This window comes from Ambystoma mexicanum, chromosome 14, assembly GCF_040938575.1.
Source record: "Ambystoma mexicanum isolate Mex_15411 chromosome 14, UKY_AmexF1_1, whole genome shotgun sequence".
NCBI lineage: Eukaryota > Metazoa > Chordata > Amphibia > Caudata > Ambystomatidae > Ambystoma > Ambystoma mexicanum.
Window position 1 is genome coordinate 481,306,006 of NC_090940.1, and position 17,316 is coordinate 481,323,321.

At 47.1% G+C, this 17,316-nt stretch overlaps 1 protein-coding gene across 3 annotated transcripts in view; it reads left to right on the plus strand.

Annotated features, from left to right (window-relative positions):
- Positions 1-16,243, plus strand: part of PAPOLA (poly(A) polymerase alpha) — a 1,157,717-nt gene extending 1,141,474 nt beyond the window's left edge. For 2 of the 3 annotated variants that reach the window (XM_069637717.1, XM_069637719.1), the window contains one exon: positions 14,152-14,497. In XM_069637717.1, the coding sequence (XP_069493818.1) occupies positions 14,152-14,247 (96 nt within the window). In that variant the 3' untranslated portion in view covers positions 14,248-14,497. Of the gene's footprint in view, positions 1-14,151 lie in introns of all 3 variants that reach the window. The other variant, XM_069637718.1, reaches the window with a different exon arrangement.
- The last annotated feature ends 1,073 nt before the right edge of the window (positions 16,244-17,316 follow it).

Consider the following 17,316-nt stretch of genomic DNA (forward strand, 5'->3'; position numbering starts at 1 on the left):
TTGACAGGTCCGATTGTTTGCTTCTTTAATCAGGTGTCTGGCTCCTTTATGTGGTTTTGTAGGTTTCGTTGGTTTGGGTTGTAACTGATGCATGCTTCCATTTTTTATGATAGTCGCTGTGGGGAATAACGATGGGACACCCAGAGCTCTGCCGAGGGTCTGTCATGGTTCCTTGATCTCTTGAGCTTGCTTTCCAAGCCTCAGTAGCCATGACGTAGCCCTCCAAGTGGATCAGTTTTGTATGCATTAATGCAGTCATGTTTGTGTGATCTTATAAAGTTTAATTGACCGACTCATATAATTTACTGAATGGGGCAAGGGCAATAGTGACAGCTGACATTATAGCAAAAATGTAAGTTTTTTTGCTAGGCGTGTCATTGCCCGCCGTTGGGAGGATCTCTTTTACCCGCCGATTTTTGGGCAGGTTGGATAAAGATGATATTTGTAATTGTGGAGAGGTGGGGTTTGCCCTGTGTTTTGCCAGTTTTGATGGGGACTTACCTTCAGGCTCGGCAAAGAGTCATAAGGCTAAGTCCTTGTTGACCATTGTGGAGTTAAGGAGTGGTGCCTGGGGGATCTTCCAGATGCTGTCAGTCATCGTTAATATACTTCATTCCCCATCTGTCGTGTAGGGGGTAGCCTTGGGAAAGGAGTTCCGGTGTGGCTCTCTGGTTCAGAGGGCCAATGGTCCTTAGTCCAAGTTTGCAGTGTTTGTGAGTGGTGTTAGACTTGTCGCAGGTGTAGCCTGCGTCTGTGCCAGCCGTGCCTGGTTGTCATAAAGAGAAAGCATTCCCCCCTGAGTGATTTCTGCTGGTCAATGGGGCCATTCATGCCCGATTGCCTAAAATGCCACCTAGTTTGAGATGAGGAACAGTCTGGCGGCTTTTGGTGTGAATTGGATTGCTCAAATTAGATGCTGTCTTGATGCCATGTTGAATAGGGGCGTCTGGAGTTCGTTCGTCCAACCCTTCCAATGTTTCAGCATCCAAGAGTTTGCAAATTTGGGCTTGAAGCAGTGATCCTGCTTTCCCTAGCTTGCAAAAAAACCTTTCCAGCACATAGGTGTTTGGAAGGTTAGCTGGAGTTGGTTTGCTGGATTTTCGTGATTCCGCCCTTTGGGTCTGGCTTTTTGATTTAATTTGGTCGGGAAGCGCTTGTGATGTTTTGAATGCTTCAAAGAAGAGGTGGCGCATTGCGCATACTTTTTTTTTTCTTTATGGTTGGTTTTGGCAGGCAAGCTTGGTCCGGCTCCTGTTTGTTTTTGGCGTTGACTTTTCGAGGGGATTGGGTCCTCCGACGTATTCCATATCTATGACAGGTAATGTCCACAGCTGTGCTGCTTCGGAAAATCTTTGGCGTCTGCGTCCTGCGTCGATGACGTCGATGCGCCGTCCCCAAAGACCTCCTCCGACGGCCGACGTCACCCGATGTGATAAGTAGGACGCACGACGCCCATAGCCTCAGTTCCGTTTTTTCCGCGAACGTGTTCGCTTCATGAATCTCGGTACGCCTCGACTCGTTGGAGTTTGCTGTTTTCTATTCTCGGTTCGTTGAACCTGTTAGGTTTGTTGTGAAGACCTGTTCGTGGCGATGTCTTTCTCGTCTTCAACCCCGCGTCCGGGCTTCAAGAACTGCGGGGACTGTGGGTCCAAGATGTTGGTCACGGACTCGCACAACGCCTGCCTCTGGTGCCTCGGGGAGGCCCACGATACGGACGACTGTGTCGACTGCCAGTCGCTCAGTGCAAAGGCCTTGCCGGAACGCAAGAAGAAGCTGTCTGTAGGCCGGGTGTCTATGCCCCGGAAGTCGAGGTCTGCAGGGCTTTCGACGGATGACTCGAGGGGGGACTCTCCGCATCATTGTCGGAAGTCCGGTGGATCTCCTTCCAGGAGTTGGTCTCGCCACTCCTCCGCCTCTTCGAGGCATTCCAGGAAGCGCCGGAATAGGTCGCCTTCCCCGTCCTCTTCCGAGGACTCCGCCCTTCGGCGGGTCGCTTATCCCTCCATGCAAGCGACACCGGAGGAATGGTCTTCTTTCGAGAAGCAGATGCTAGCGATTCTTGAATCGCAGGGCACCGGTCCGTCTGCGCCTCAGAGTGGGGCAGGTCGGCACCGGTCACCGCTCGTACACCTTCGGGCTCGGGTGGTCGGCACGGCTCGCGGGAGAGGTCCCGCTCGGTCAAGGGTAGCCTTTCTCGCCATGCCCATGCGAGGTCCCGGTCCTCGACGCGCTCGAGACTGTGTCATCCTGTGCCGTCTTCGAAGAAGACGTCGACGCCTGTGGTGTCAAGGTCGTCGATGATTTCTCTCGAGGCTCTGCCTCCGAGGGGGTCGTCGGCACCTAGGTTGTCGAGAGACACGCTCGGAGCTCCGGCTTCGAGGGCTGTGTCAACGCCGCCGATGCTGGCGGCGCTCAGCTGACGTTGACGCACATTCGCTCGACGTCGACGCCTTTTCTGCCGACGCCGACTCGTTCGGCGCCCTCGCCGCCTTTCGAGGCGGTGGTGTCGGAGGGTCCCCGTGGCAGGGGTTTGCCCCTAGAAAGGCTGTGGCTAAGGTCCGGCACTAGTTTGGTCCACAGAGGTCTTCCTCTCGCCGCCTGGAGTACATTTCAAAGGGTGATGAAGGCTCTGATGGCGGCCTGGTTCCGGTTCCAGATTACCTTATCTCGGGCCATACCCAGTTTGATGACCTGAGGCAGTCGGTGCATGATGCCAGTGGACTGGACACATCTCCGGAGGTGGAGTTTTGTTGGCCGGAGCCTGGCACTCATGCCGATTCTTCATATCGGCGCCTTATGTCTCGGGTTACCGAGTACTTGGGTTGGTCGGCTCCCCCAGGGGAGTTCGTTCAGGATGATCTCACGGACATCCTTGATCTCGGTCCACCCACTGACCCGGTTTTGCCTTTTCATATGGCTCTGCAGAGAAGGGTGGCGGCAGCTTGGACTGCTCCGGAGAGTCTCCCGGCAGTGGGCAAGCCTTTGTCGCGAAAATACCGTCCAGCCAGTAGCGACCCCCGCTACTTGTCTAGGCACCCCACCCCGGAGAGTTTTGTGGTGCAGGCGGCTACGGCCCCGGCAAAGCAGGCGTAGTATCCTACCATCCCTCCGGATAGGGACGACAAACGCTTTGACGGCTGGGCAAAGAAAGTGTTTTCTTCGGAGGGTATGGCGCTTCAGGCGGCCAACTCCATATGTGCCTTGTCTCGTTTCACACACACTCTGTGGAACTGTGTTGCATTAACGGCTAATCATATTCCCGAAGGGGACGAACGGGATGGTTTCCTTGCTATGGTTCAGGGTGACAAGGATGCTATATGTGAGGCCGTTCAGTCGGGTTTGGACTTGGCGGATTGTGTCAGCCGGTCCATGGCGGCGAGCACCGTAATGCGCAGGTTTGCGTGGTTGCGGAAGTCTGGGTTCGCTCCTGATGTGCAGTCCCGGCTCCTGAACATGCCTTTTGACGGTGAACACCTTTTTGGCAGCAAGGCTGACGAGAGCCTTGAGAGGTTGCAGACCTCCAAAGCTGCAGCAAAGTCGTTGGGCGCTGCAGTTCGCCAACCTCTGCCTTTTCGTCCTAAGGGACAGCAATGGAGGGGAGGTTCCTTTCGCTATTACTCGTCCTTCAGTAAAGTGAGGGGAGCTAGCAGTCAAAGAGGCCATCGTAAGAGTGCCAGAGGTGGAAACAAAGGTACTGAAGGTGCCAAGGCCGCTCGGGCAGTTGCCTCTTTGCCCTCGGGCAACGCCGCAGCCGCTACCACTCAGTCATGAGGCCAGGTCCCATGGTTCGCCGGTTGGGGGAAGGCTGGCGCAGCATCTTGTAGAGTGGCAAGCCATTACTTCGGATGTGTGGGTTCTGGAGATCATAACCCACGGCTACTGTCTTACTTTTCGGCAGAGGCCTCATGACAATCCACCACGGACCCTCTCTTTGAAGTGTCCGGATCCGTTCCTTGCGCAGGAAATTCAAGCCCTGCTGGAGAAAGGCGCCATAGAACTGGTGCCTGTAGCGGAGAGGAACAAGGGATGGTATTCCCCTTATTTTTTGATTTCGAAGAAAGACGGGGGATTGAGACCCATCATGGACTTGCGCGGTTTGAACAAACTCCTCAGGAAGGACAAGTTCAAGATGGTGACTCTTTCTCAAGTCCTCCAGGCCCTTCAACTTCAGGACCGGTTGGTGTCTCTCGACCTCAAGGATGCTTGCTTCCATGTGCCGATCCCTCCCAAGCACAAGAAGTACCTGAGGTTTGCGGTTGGCGACTCGCACTTTCAGTTTTGGGTCCTGCCGTTCGGATTGACCTCCGCCCCGAGGGTTTTCACCAAGCTCATGGTGGGTGGTGGCAGCGCATCTCAGGAAAGGGGGGATTCACGTCTACCCCTACCTGGACGATTGGTTGATCAGGGGGAGCTCTCCCAAGCAAGTTCTGGATCATCTGTCCGTCACCTGCCACTCCCTTCACAGGCTGGGCTTCTCCCTCAATTTAAAGAAGTCCCATTTGACACCAACGCAGCGGCTCCAGTACATCGGAGCAGTGCTCGACACGTCCCTGGGGCAGTGTTTTCCTCCTCAGGTGAGGGCTCTTCACATTCAGCAGATGGTTCAGAAGTTTCAGCTTGCCCAGAATCTCCCAGCGTCCGAATTCTTGAGACTGCTCGGCCTCATGGCATCCTGCATTCTTCTGGTGCCAGAGGCTCGTCTGCGGATGAGATCTTTGCAGTGGGCACTCAAGCTCCAATGGTCTGTCCTCCGGCAGGCTGTCGGACCCTGTTCAGGTGCCGCCCTCGGTAGCCGGGGACCTTCTGTGGTGGGCTGTCCAGGGCAATCTGATGAAGGGGGCCCCATTTTGGCTGCCCTGGCCGGAGGTGACGATCATGACGGACGCATCCCTCACAGGATGGGGAGCTCATGCCAACGAGTTGAGTCAGCGGTCGTTGGTCTCCGTCGGAGTCCAGACTCCATATCAATCTGTTGGAGCTGAGGGCCGTCAGGCTAGCCCTGAAGGCTTTTCTGCCGACTGTGCGCGGAAAGAGTGTCCTGATTCTAACGGACAACACGGTGGCCATGCACTACCTCAACAAAAGGGGGGGGGGCAGGGTCACTTCCGCTGTGCAGTGAGGCAATGCAGCTCGAGTTCTGGGCCATCCAGCAGGAAGTTTCGATCTCGGCAGTTCATCTGGCCGGAGACAACGAGACGGCAGACGCTCTGAGCAGGCAGAGCACGATCTCTGACGAGTGGGAGCTGGCTCAGGAGATTCTCCATGAGATCTTCGCGGTTTGGGGGACCCTTCAAGTGGATCTCTTCGCCTCCAGTGTCAACCGGAAGTGCGAAAGGTTTTGCTCATGGGAATTTCCTCCAAAAGGAGCCTTAGGAGACGCGTTCGTGGTGGAGTGGTCATTCCCACTGCTGTACGCGTTTCTTCCAGTCCCCGTCATCCCGCAAGTGTTACGGAGGTTCGGTTCCCTGATGATTCTCATTGCTCTGGCGTGGGCCCAGAGGACGTGGTACCCGGACCTTCTCGACTTGTCCATCTGCCCTCCACGTCGTCTTCCCTACCGAGACGATCTGCTCTCACGGGAGGGGGGGGGGTCAGGTTCTCCATCCAGAGGTCAGATCCCTCAATCTTTATGCTTGGCTTCTGAAAGGTTGAGGTATAAGGATTGGGACCTCCCTGAAGACATGATGGAGGTGTTGCTCTCGGCCAGGCGGCCGGCAACTAAGTCTCTGTACCGTTGCTGTTGGAGAAAGTTCTGCGACTGGTGCAGAGTTCAGAATGTGGATCCTTTTGAATGTGACATTCCCATGGTTCTGTCTTTTTTGCTTTCTTTGGCCCACAGGGGCTTGCAAGTGGGGACCATTAAAGGTTACCTGGCGGCGCTGTCCATATTTAAGCGCTTGTCTGAAGAGTGTTCCTATTTTAAGATTCCTTTAATTTTGCAGTTTTTGAAAGGGCTCACTAATGTGTTCCCTCCGTCACCTTTTTTGGTGCCAGGTTGGGATTTGAACCTTGTTCTTAAGTTTCTTATGGGTGCTCCGTTTCAGCCTTTACATTCTTGCCCTTTGAGGCTGTTGACTCTGAAAACTGCGTTTTTGGTTGCGGTTACTTCCGCTCGCAGAGTGAGTTACAGGCACTTTCAGTTAAGCCACCCTTCACTGTGTTTCAGAAGGACAGGGTTGTCCTTGGGGTTCGTCCTTCTTTTCTTCCGAAGGTGGTTTCGGAATTTCATTTGAGCCAGAAGGTTGTTCTTCCGGCGTTCTATCCTCCTCCACATCCTGGTAAGGAAGAGGAGAGGCTCCATAGGCTTGATCCTCGGAGAGCGTTGAGCTTTTATTTTTGGCGCATGTCCCGGGTCAGAGTGGACGATCAACTTTTCATTGGTTACGCTGGAAAGCGTTTGGGACAAGCTGTGACGAAACAGACTTTGTCTCGTTGGATTATTTTAGCTATCTCCGAGTGTTACCGCTTGGCGGGTAAGGACCCTCCGGCTGGCTTGCAGGTCCATTCTACCAGAGGAGTGGCTGCGTCTACTGCCCTGCAGAGGGGAGTTCCTATTCGTCACATCTGTAATGCAGCCAACTGGGCTTCAGTACATACTTTTGTACGTCACTATTCCCTTGATTCCATCAGAGGGCAAGATCTGGCCTTTGACAAGGCAACTCTCTATTCCGCAATTTGATTGGGCATGCTAAATTTGTATTCTAAATTCTTTCCCACCTCCTTGCTTGGTACTGCTTTGGGAGTCTGTCATAGATATGGAATACGTCAGAGGACCCAATCCCCTCTAAGAACAAGTTACTTTCTTACCTGGTAACGTTCTTTCGATGGAATGGTCCGACGACGTATTCCATATCGCGCTCTCCCTGCCTTCCCCGCTGCAGAATTTCTTTTGCGATTGCAGCTTGCGTTCCGCAAGGCCTTGTGTGTCTGACTGGCAGAAACTGGTGGCACACGTTCTGGGAAAAAACTATAACTGATGCTATGGGCGTCGTGCGTCCTACTTATCACATCGGGTGACGTCGGCCGTCGGAGGTGGTTCTCGGGGACGGCGCATCGACGCAGGACGCAGACGCCAAAGATTTTCCGAAGCAGCACAGCTGTGGACATTACCTGTCATAGATATGGAATACGTCGTCGGACCATCCCATCGAAAGAACGTTACCAGGTAAGAAAGTAACTTGTTCGTCTCTCTCGTGGCATGGGCCCAATTCGGTTTGCTGGTTCATTTATAGAGATGGCCTTTGCACTTGTGTCGATTGGATCTGAGGGCGCCTGAGAGAGATGTAAGGCAGAGGTCGTGTCCGGGCTCAATTCTGTTAGTGAGGTGTTGCTTAACCCCGTTGGTTCGTAAAAGGGGCTGGCCAATTCCTCCTTGATGAGCACATGGTTGATTTCAGTTTCAATCGTGACTAAAGATTTAAAGTTACAATCGCTCGGGGACTTCAATGTTTTGGAGGAGGTGACCCATGGTCTGTCGCACAGAGCGTGCTAGTTAGAGCCCCCCTCCTCGTCCATTGGGTGTGGTTGTAGTGGAGTCCGCAGTAAAGTTCCTGAGGACTCAGCTGGGGCAAGAGGCTCTCTGAAAGATAAAGGGGGAAGCCTTGGGAGATTTGGAGGTGATTGATTTGTTGCACTAGTTTCTTGCGTGCCGTCTAAGCGTCGATGCGCCAGGGCTGAGGGAGTCTACCTCCCACTTTATTCGATATAGGTCTGGGTGGGGGGGGCAGTGCCAACCGAGGAGGACCCCGAGTCAAGTCACTCCATTCAATCGAACAGTCCTGCCCTACATGCTTCGAGCCCCGGCGGACTATCCGAAAGGTCCAGACCTCCCTCTAATGCAGGCGGAGAGTCAGGCACATGGTAGATGTTACAGGGTGTGATGTGGGGAGAGTGGAGCGGTGGAATCGGGGGGGGGGGGGGTTGATTTATAGTCGGTTGCTCAGGCTCACACTTACCCCTTGATTTGGAACACTTCATCGAAGAAGTCAACTGAAGAGCAGAGTTGCATCGCTGTTTGGGAAAGTGGGCCTCAGTGAAGGCCGTGATGGTTTAGTTGATCCAGACAAGTCGTCACTTCGAGTACAGCCGCTCCGGAGATAGCTCACTTCATCCGCACGGTGTGGTCTGGCCATCTCTGCCATAACCGCCGGGCTGCCAGACCGGAGCATCTCCTCGCCAGCTCCGAGGCCCGGAAAGCCTTATAAGTGGGTCTGCCCACAACGAGGATGAAGACAGTGGAGAGACTTGTTCAAAGCAGGAATGAGCAGTGTTGTCTGCCAGACTGCAGCACCTCGTCAGAAGGCTTATTTTAAAACTGACTTTTAAATTAATAAATAATTATGGTTTATGGTCTTTCCATCTAATGCCATTCCATTGAATTTTTTTCCATTTTTCTTTTTTTAGGTTTTTTTGGGGGTTCTCCCCAACCCCTATTTTTTACCCTTTCTAATGCACCTAAACAAAAATGAACCCTTCAATGCCCCCTCCCAAAAAATGCATTAGATGCTAAGTTTTTAGATGGAAAAAAATTGATGGAATGGCACTAGATGCAATGGCATTAGATGGAAGACCAGATACCCTAATGGTTCAAACAAAAAACCTTGAGTACAAGTGTTATTTGAATCCTTGTCACTGTGAAACTGTTGCAACCCCACAGCTCACATTTACCCCTCTTGAGATAAGAGTGGGTGCTTAGTGCCACTAGCAACTTGTGTAGTGCACGCCTATTCCAAAGGTTGGGTTACCTATTGCCTAGAGGACAAGGCTGGTGTAGGCTCCCACATAGTTACTACATACAATCTTGCCTAACAAGGACATCTTGTTGGATCCCCCAAAGCCCTGGGGCCAAACGTGGAAATACGGTGCTCCTATCTTGGTAGGCCAAATTCGAGCGGGACATTCCACTGGATTTCCCATGGACACTTCCGAGCAAGCTCACTTGCAGGGTTACAAGAGGTTGTCTGGAATGGTTGGTCCCACCACGCCAAAGTGTTGAAGCACCAATGAAGGCCTTAGGTCAGTCACCAAACATGACTTCTCGTGGACAGCAGTGAGATTTGCCTGCCAGATCTAGTCAAGTTTGTCTCTGGATCATTTGTCTGCTCGGCTTGTCAGGATACTTGGCTGCTCCTTCAGATCTGCTGGAATGGATGTAGAGCTCCTCTTCTTATCCAAAGTCAGGTGAGTGATCAGACTCAGCCCTCCTATGGCAAGATCTGCCCCACACATGCACACCAGTTGTGGTCCAATCGGGGACCACTGTGGGTCTCATGCACATCAGACTTTCTGGAGCCAGGTTGTGAATTGGGACCAGGCAGCCCCACCCATTTCCTGGCTCCTCCCACACATGCCCTGCACTAGCCCGCAAAACCTTTGTTTCCCGATCAAGTGCATGACCATACAAGGATTTTCCTGACCTGAAAGGGCAGGAAGAAGGCAAAAACACAATATGGACAATGTACAAACAAAAAACCTTTTGGCACGACCACGAGTAGGACACTAGCCACAGTTGGATGCCAAACGCTAGTAAAATATAGTCAAAACTGCCAAAAATTCACTGCTGCCTCCAGTTTGTCCTTAAGCACATCATAGGTAACCGCAAAAACCATTTAGTGGAGTCTAGGGTCACACAAAAAGAAACCCCATTTTACTGCTTTGGAAGATGCATTGTGCATTGATAAAAAGTTAACAGGCAACAAAGTAAAAGACAAAGGAAAACGTAGTTCCCTGTACGGACAATCTGAAGGACTAGCCAGTTATCCCGTAACTAATGAGCAAAAGGCCAGTGCAATGAAGCTGAAGGCTTCACTGCACTGTAACAAGTCCAGAGCATGGGTAAAACAGCAAAAAAGTTCAGGGGTCCATAGAATATGGAGGAAAGGTTGCTTCTAGAGAAAGCCTTCCTAACGTTGTGGGCCCAATGTTAAAGGTAGGAACCTATCCCATATGTCTGCATCCTGGTCGGGCAAGTAAGTTTGACCCCTGACTGGCTGTGAAGCGCTTGGTACTTCAGACTCGCAGGTCAACATTGTCAGCATCTGTCTCGGGAAGGACTGCTATTGTTGAATGTGCCTTATATTTGGGGCAGGGTGCATGGTTTTGCTTTAATGTATTATTTACACTTTATTTGCTGCAGTAAAGTTGCTTTACTTGATTGAACTGCCTATATTCTGTTTAAGTGGTAAGTTTTGGTAATCTTTATTGAAGATTACCAACTGTGCACGTGTATTGCGATACGATTTACGTGAGTTTTGCCTGCTTATTGTTTTTAATGCCTAATAAATTATATGTTTTAACTGTACGTACACACCAACCCTTAGCTTCTGAACTTGGCCTTACTGGTCAGCACATGTTAATGTGATCTTGCTTGTCTAGACTAAGCGTCAACCGAAGGACTTCAGCGATCCCGATCACCCGGAGCGCTGCTGAGTCCTTTGGTAACACAGAGACTCCATATACCTTAGAACTAACGTTGAAGGTTATCCATATCAAGTTTGCAACATACAATAAACCAAATGAGAAGCATATGGCTATAAGATGTATTAATGTTGACCAGTAAATTAAGCAATGACACTATGATATTTAGCCCAGCCTAGAGAAAGACCAAGCATTGGTCGAAATATGTGTCGGGAGAACGGGCATGTGCTATATGGCCCTTTTTAATAAGATTCCAAATTGAATAAACAAGTCAGTTGATAATCAACTAACCGAGGCTTGTATTTTTGAATTATTTAATGGACTGTAAGTGACTTCAATCAAGCACTCCAACTAAGTCAATGCCTAGTCTGGGATGCCCAATGGGGAAGATCTTATTCATATATTTGTATGTTAAGTTCTTAAATCTGGATGATAAACCCTTATATAACGTCCCTCTTTGAATCCCCCTGACCTCACTGAGCCAAGAAGTAGGTTTGTTTTGCAAATTAAAAGGTTTATTGGACAAATTAAACTATATATCACACTTTTATGAATAAATTAATATTTGATAGTACACTTATGAATATAACAGTGATCAACAATGGATAATCTACAGTAGCACAATTCTTTAATTACTTAGGAGTTGGTATAGAAAGGATAAGGTAGCAGAGAATACTTTGTATGGTTTCAAGGAAAAGCAATGATGAGAAAGAATGCAGCACAGAAATAAACTGGATATGGTTTCAACAAGAGATAATCTGATCACTTTTTCCTTTGTTACAACTCACTCCCCCCTATGCAATATGACGAGATGGAAATGAGGGCACACAGGTTTTCAGGAATACAATAGGAAGCAGTTCAGTTCCCGTTCCCCCCAGCAAGCTTTGAGAAAAGGGATGATTTTAAAACAAAGGCCAAATACTTTTAAATGTGATTGCAATCAAGTGAAAAATATGCTAAAAATGATTTTAATTCCCTATTGGAGATTCAGGGTAGGTGACAGCTACTTTGAATTAGTTCAGGTCAGCACTAGCAATGATTCATGAATGATTTATCAGAGTGAAAACGAATTCCAGCAGTGGAAAGCAAGAAGCAGCTGTTTTTACAAGTGGTGAAATTGAGCCAACTTGCAATTCGCTGCACTTTTTCCGAGTGCGTGAACCGCGATTACGGAAAAACTATAAGGAGTTGAGAGGTTGTGCTGGAAAGCTTGGGTTGTTAGCTTTAAAATGACAGTTAAATCTCGCTTCTAGGACCTACGGTTCAAAAGATAGACGTTTTTGTGGAGGTAGATTTTCAGAAATTAAGTCAAGATTTCAGAATGACAGATGTCACTTTTGCAGCTTTGAAATCACAGAATGGATGCACGATTTCTATGCAGTTCTGGACAGGTTGAAATGGATGGGATGGATCACTTTAGACTAAGAGATTGATTCTGTACAGTTCTGGCTGGATACTCACTCCTAATTTTGGAAGGAATGTGACCTCGTCACGGATCTGGTCAGGTTTGGGCTGCGGGTTCTCTCTCCGGACAGTCTTTGGCACTGGTTCTGCTCACAGTGGTCTGGTCTGGGTCTGCTATCGGCACGGCACAGCGGTCTGGATATGGTTCTGGCACAGGGTTCTATCCAGAATCAAAACAGCTCGCCCGGCTGTTGAATAGTTTAGTTAGGTTGCTGGATTCTGAGGCCTGCTGAGAAGGATTCAGCTTTTGGTTCAGGCCTCCCTGCTTCAAGTTCTGGAGTCTAAGTTCTGGATATGGTTGGGCAGCGTGCTGCGCAGAAATTGATTGAAGAGTGAAAAATGAATGTCCCTATCTGGGTCTCAGTGGCTCTTTTTATGTCTTTTGAAAGTGGGTGGGAAGGCTCACATTCTATGCCCAACCCTCTGAGGATCCTGATAGGTTAAATGATTTACTGTGACCTGACTGGAGAAGGGAATTGTGAGTCAGAATGAGTCATCAGGTATCATCTTTAGGGCTCAAGGAAAGGACACTCCCCTTTGTGTCCGTACAGCATATCTTTTTCATAAAATACATAATTACAAGATACACAACTTGTTAATATTACCTAAATTGCATGACAGATTTCTTAAGGTACAGTTCGGTTCAAGTCACATGTTTCTACGAGCTTGGGTTCAGAAATGACAACATTTTGCGCTTTTAGTGGGTTTTGCCATATTGGTTTTTCATCAAATCTGACACGGAGGTACACACCCTCTCTGGGCATATTACAGTAAGTTTTGAGGTCTCTAGCATAAACACAGATGTTACAATATTAATAATTACAGGGCTTGGCCTCAGAACATCCCACAACGTTCATCTTAGTCTCAAATCGTGGGTGCATTTTTCATATTAAGAATCCCCAAATTGTACATTTCTGTCAGCTTGATACAATATTTTATAAGCAATTTAATAAAACATACATTTGCCCCCACTGCAGTACACCCATTGGTTTGTCCCCACCCCTAGAAACTTGGCTTGACTCGGAGATCAGATGTCTTGCCTTCCCCCAGAGCAGTGTTGACAGTTAACACCCAAAATCAGCATACCCTATTCAGCTGAAGGAATCCTTTGTCTGGTTTTTCCTGCTAGCAGGGCATCAGTCCAGGGTGCCACTCCATTTGTTTAACAGAACCTTGTGATTTCCTGCCTTCTTGCTAAGATGACCAGGTGTGAAGACTTCTCATGGACAAGCAAGCCTTTGAAGTCCCAGCTAACTCGGGTTCACTGTTTAGCTCCTGAAATACAAGTCTCCTGTCAGTATTTAGATTGCTAGCGCCAGTCAGTGGCGGGCACCGGTATTGCACCCATTTTTGACAGCTGCCTTAAATTAATACATTTCAAAAAGGGGATTTTACTTGATAGCATATGATCCTTGCTAACATTGTATTGATGTGGATTCTGCAGTAGAGTAATCTAGAACATCCAACCAGAAGTTGCATTATTTTTTGGTGGTTTCATGCCCATGATTTTAGCAATTTTGACAATCAAGAAAATGAATTGTTGAACAGCTCTGTATTCCTTTGTCTGCTTTTGTTCTGTGGGCAGCCAAAGGATGGGGCTGGCCATGGTCTCCTGTATTAACACTGACAGAGGCAAAAGAAGATGGCAGCCTGTCTGTCAGGTTCTCACTGCACACTTTCTGGTGATTTCTGGCCAGCAGCATGCTTTCCGGCGGCCATTATGATTTTTCCCATGTCTGTAATGCACAATGATCTTGTATGCGTGGGTTGAAACATCCCACAGGACAGATCTGTTTAATCCGAAATTGCGCCAACCAGAGGTGCCAGCCCAATTTCATTGTTATTTCTGAGGTATGTGATACCTCAAAAAGGCACTGTCTAAGAACAGCCGTCCACAGCCAATTTGAAGACTCTAGTGCAGCCAATCCAAGCTTTCCTCTGCATTTAAGTGTCAACCTTGTTCACACACTGGATTGACAGCTCTGAACCCGCTCACAAGTCTGCTTCTGAAAATCCATCTGAACACTCCGGCTTGGAGTTAATATAGGTAATAGAAAATTTGCTGTTGCAGTCAGTAATGTGGCAAGTGTATAGTGTGCTTATAATCCACCTACTAGCAACGCAGCAACAATTATTGATGTATCTGGGTGTATCGGGAAGTAAAATCAGGTTTTGTTATGGTACTGGGCTATTCAAATGTACTGTGCTAAGGATTTTATTCCATCATTATAACGTACTGTGTTGCATCTTTCGGTGCCTCCTGTTTTTCAGAGATCATCCAGTACAGACCTCTCTGATATTCCTGCTCTCCCTGAAAATCCTATCCTCGTTGTCAAGAATTCCATAAAACTGAAATTGAATCGATAAAATGCAAGGAAACCACCATCCGGCGGTCTATAAACCATTTGACCACTTCAACATGTCTTCTGCTAAAAGCAAAATGAGGTTACAAGAATAGACTGTGACTGAAAATGGATTTGAGTATAATCTAAGAACCTCATAGCCTGGGTTGTAATCACCGCTTTGTCTAAAGTCCAGGTTAGTATCCAAAGCGGGATAACAATTACTGTTGGCAACAGTTACGTTTTGAATATTTTGTGGGATTACTGCCTTTAAAAACAGAATGTGTCAATGCTAGACACTTTTTGGCTAGATTGTTCATTTGCAATACATCTGACGTAGGAATTATTTCAACTGATGATGCACTTTTATGTAATTTTTTTCATTTTTTAACTGGAGGGGGGTGAGGTTAGTTTTAGATCTGTAGCTTCTTGTCATATTTTTGTTGCTTTTTGAAAGTTTGATACCTATAATGAAAAGAAATGGATAGTGCAGGACAGCTGTATTTAAGTGGCACGGTATCAATGTCAAACCTTGTAACTCAGTCAAAATTGCAATGCTGCAGCTTTTCTTTAAAATAAGCTGCAACATTTAAAGGGTATTTCCCACTTAAGAGGGTATCTGGCAAGTCTTCAAGAAATATATATATATTTCCTCTGTTTTTTAACTTATGTAATTATTTTGATGCTTACAGATCTGTGGCCACATGTAAAAATATTTGTCATTGACATGAGTGATTTTTCTTAAGATAGTTTATGGTACCCTGCAGGAGAAAAGTTTATTTACAAAGTGCATTTTTCCCCAGCTTTTATACCCAGGTGGGATCACAGCAGTGCATATTAAAGCTTCTACATTGAAGCAAGCAATGTAGAATAAACAATGAAAAACCTTTGTGGCCACATATGACACAATCACTAGGCTTGGTTCCACTGCTAAAAAAGAGGTGTAGCACATAAGCTATGCCCATGACATATCTTGCCTTGATGGGTAATTTAGCACGAACTATGAAATACAGTTTTTGTACACTCTGTAAAGTTGCTTTCTGCATTAAACTATTTGGAATTTTAAATATACAAATCTTCCTCTTTCATACTTTTCTTGGCCCATAGATTTTAATGAACATTTTATAATTTGTGCTACACTTTCTTGTCAACAGCCATTACATATTGAATTACATGGAACAGATTTAAGATAATTCATATTCCACCAAACGTGTGAACCCAATATGTTCTGCTCTCTTTTTTCTTTATTCAATAATTATCACCAAATAGAATCTAGGAAATATGAGAGGATTAATAAAATGAGATGTAGATCAAATAAGTGCATATCCCTTTTCTGTTGTAATAAGATATCACTTCAAGCGCCTTAGTAGAAGGTTAAGCATGTTTAAAAAGACTCTTGTACTCCCTTTGCCATGCCTCATGCATCTGACTACCCTCACAAAATGGATACAAGTGAAAATATGAAAGTAGTTTGAATGAATAACATGCTGTTTAATCTGCAGTTTATCTAAACTGCTTCTTAAACCTGCATTTACTTTTTTAGCCAGTGTTGTCAATTTGTCTTTAGTTTTTTTATTCCCCTGTGATTGCAAAACTACTATTGTCCAGTTGTATTCTTCTGATGCCCAGCCATACAAGGAATAGTAAAGCATAGCAGATTATTCTCCTGTGACCAAGATGTCTTTGCAATTTCATTAGTTATGAAGTTAAGGGCATCTTTGTCACGCACAAATTTAGTCTCATCACAGAGAAACAGTTTTCAGTTTGTTTATTCAGTTTCATGCATTTGGGCCCCTGTTTTGCTAGGCAGAAACTTGGGATTTTCTGTGCAGCAACCTTTTAAATATAGTTTTCATTATCCGGAGATCAGACTGTTGCTTTCGCATGATGTACGTATCGTCTCACGACTGGAGTTTGCTTTGTTTTATAGTATCTGTACTCCTTGTATTTTTCAAGAGCTATTTTGTAAACAGATGATGTATTTCTCCATTGAAAACACAATAAAAAAACAGCACAATTAATTTGTTTCCCTCTGATTTGTTTGTTGTCAACAGTTTGTACTTATTTTCTGCTGGTTTAACATTACATTTCTTTATCAAGCATCAACAGGTATTTAATTGTTTGTTTTAAATTCTACTTGTGTATCATCCAGTCAACTGTGACCTCTTTGCGAGATTCATCAAAGGTGAACCCTCCCTTTTTTGAGTCCAGTGTAGAAATTTGGTGGACTTGTCTTTTAATGGTTATTTGTCCCCTCTTTAAACGCTGGTCAAATCATCTTAAGTGTTTTTTTGTAATGGATTCCTTCCTCCCATAGTTTCCTCGTCTGTGATATGCTACCTCCAGGGGCAGCTGCCTGCTTGGCGCTGTGAAGTGCTCCACGCTATATGTGATGTTGGTGCCATTATATTTAGAACTTTCATTCCTTGTGACATGAGTGAATTTTTTTTCTGCGCACTCTTTTTACAATTAGGGAACACCTGGTCTAGCAATTTGACTGCATCATGTCTCACCCCGTGGAATGCCTTGGACTTCAAGCCCTGTACGGATTAAGGTGTAGAGATGTTGGTCTTCGACCACCACTAGATTTGCCTGTGTTTAGGGGAGGTCCATGGCATGCTTGATTGTAGGTTCTGCCAATTCATGCCACCATAAGGCCATTTTGAAGCCTGCTACAAAACTAATTTTACCTTTTGCCGCAGGGATGGCAAAAGAACACCTCCTGAAGTTCCAGAAGGATAAAAAGCAGCAGCACAGCAATTGGTCCCACTCTCCAAGTAACTCCTCTAGGCATTCTTCTTCCTCCTAGAAAATGATGAGCCACAGTTATAGGGGCTCATCAGAGGAATAGTACTCGGAGGTACCTTTTTCCAATTAATCTTCCACCACAGAAGAATGGAAAGAATTCTAGCTCAAGATGTTTTACAGCTTCACCATGCCCTCAACAGGATCAACAGGGACCACCACGATTAGAAGCAAAGGTAGGGGCCCCTTGCAAGACAGCAACCACATGCCAAATGGCTTGTCTGCACCGGCTCCAAACACAACAGATCTGACCCGAGTATCGGCGCACCTCTGGAGCATGCCCAGCTTC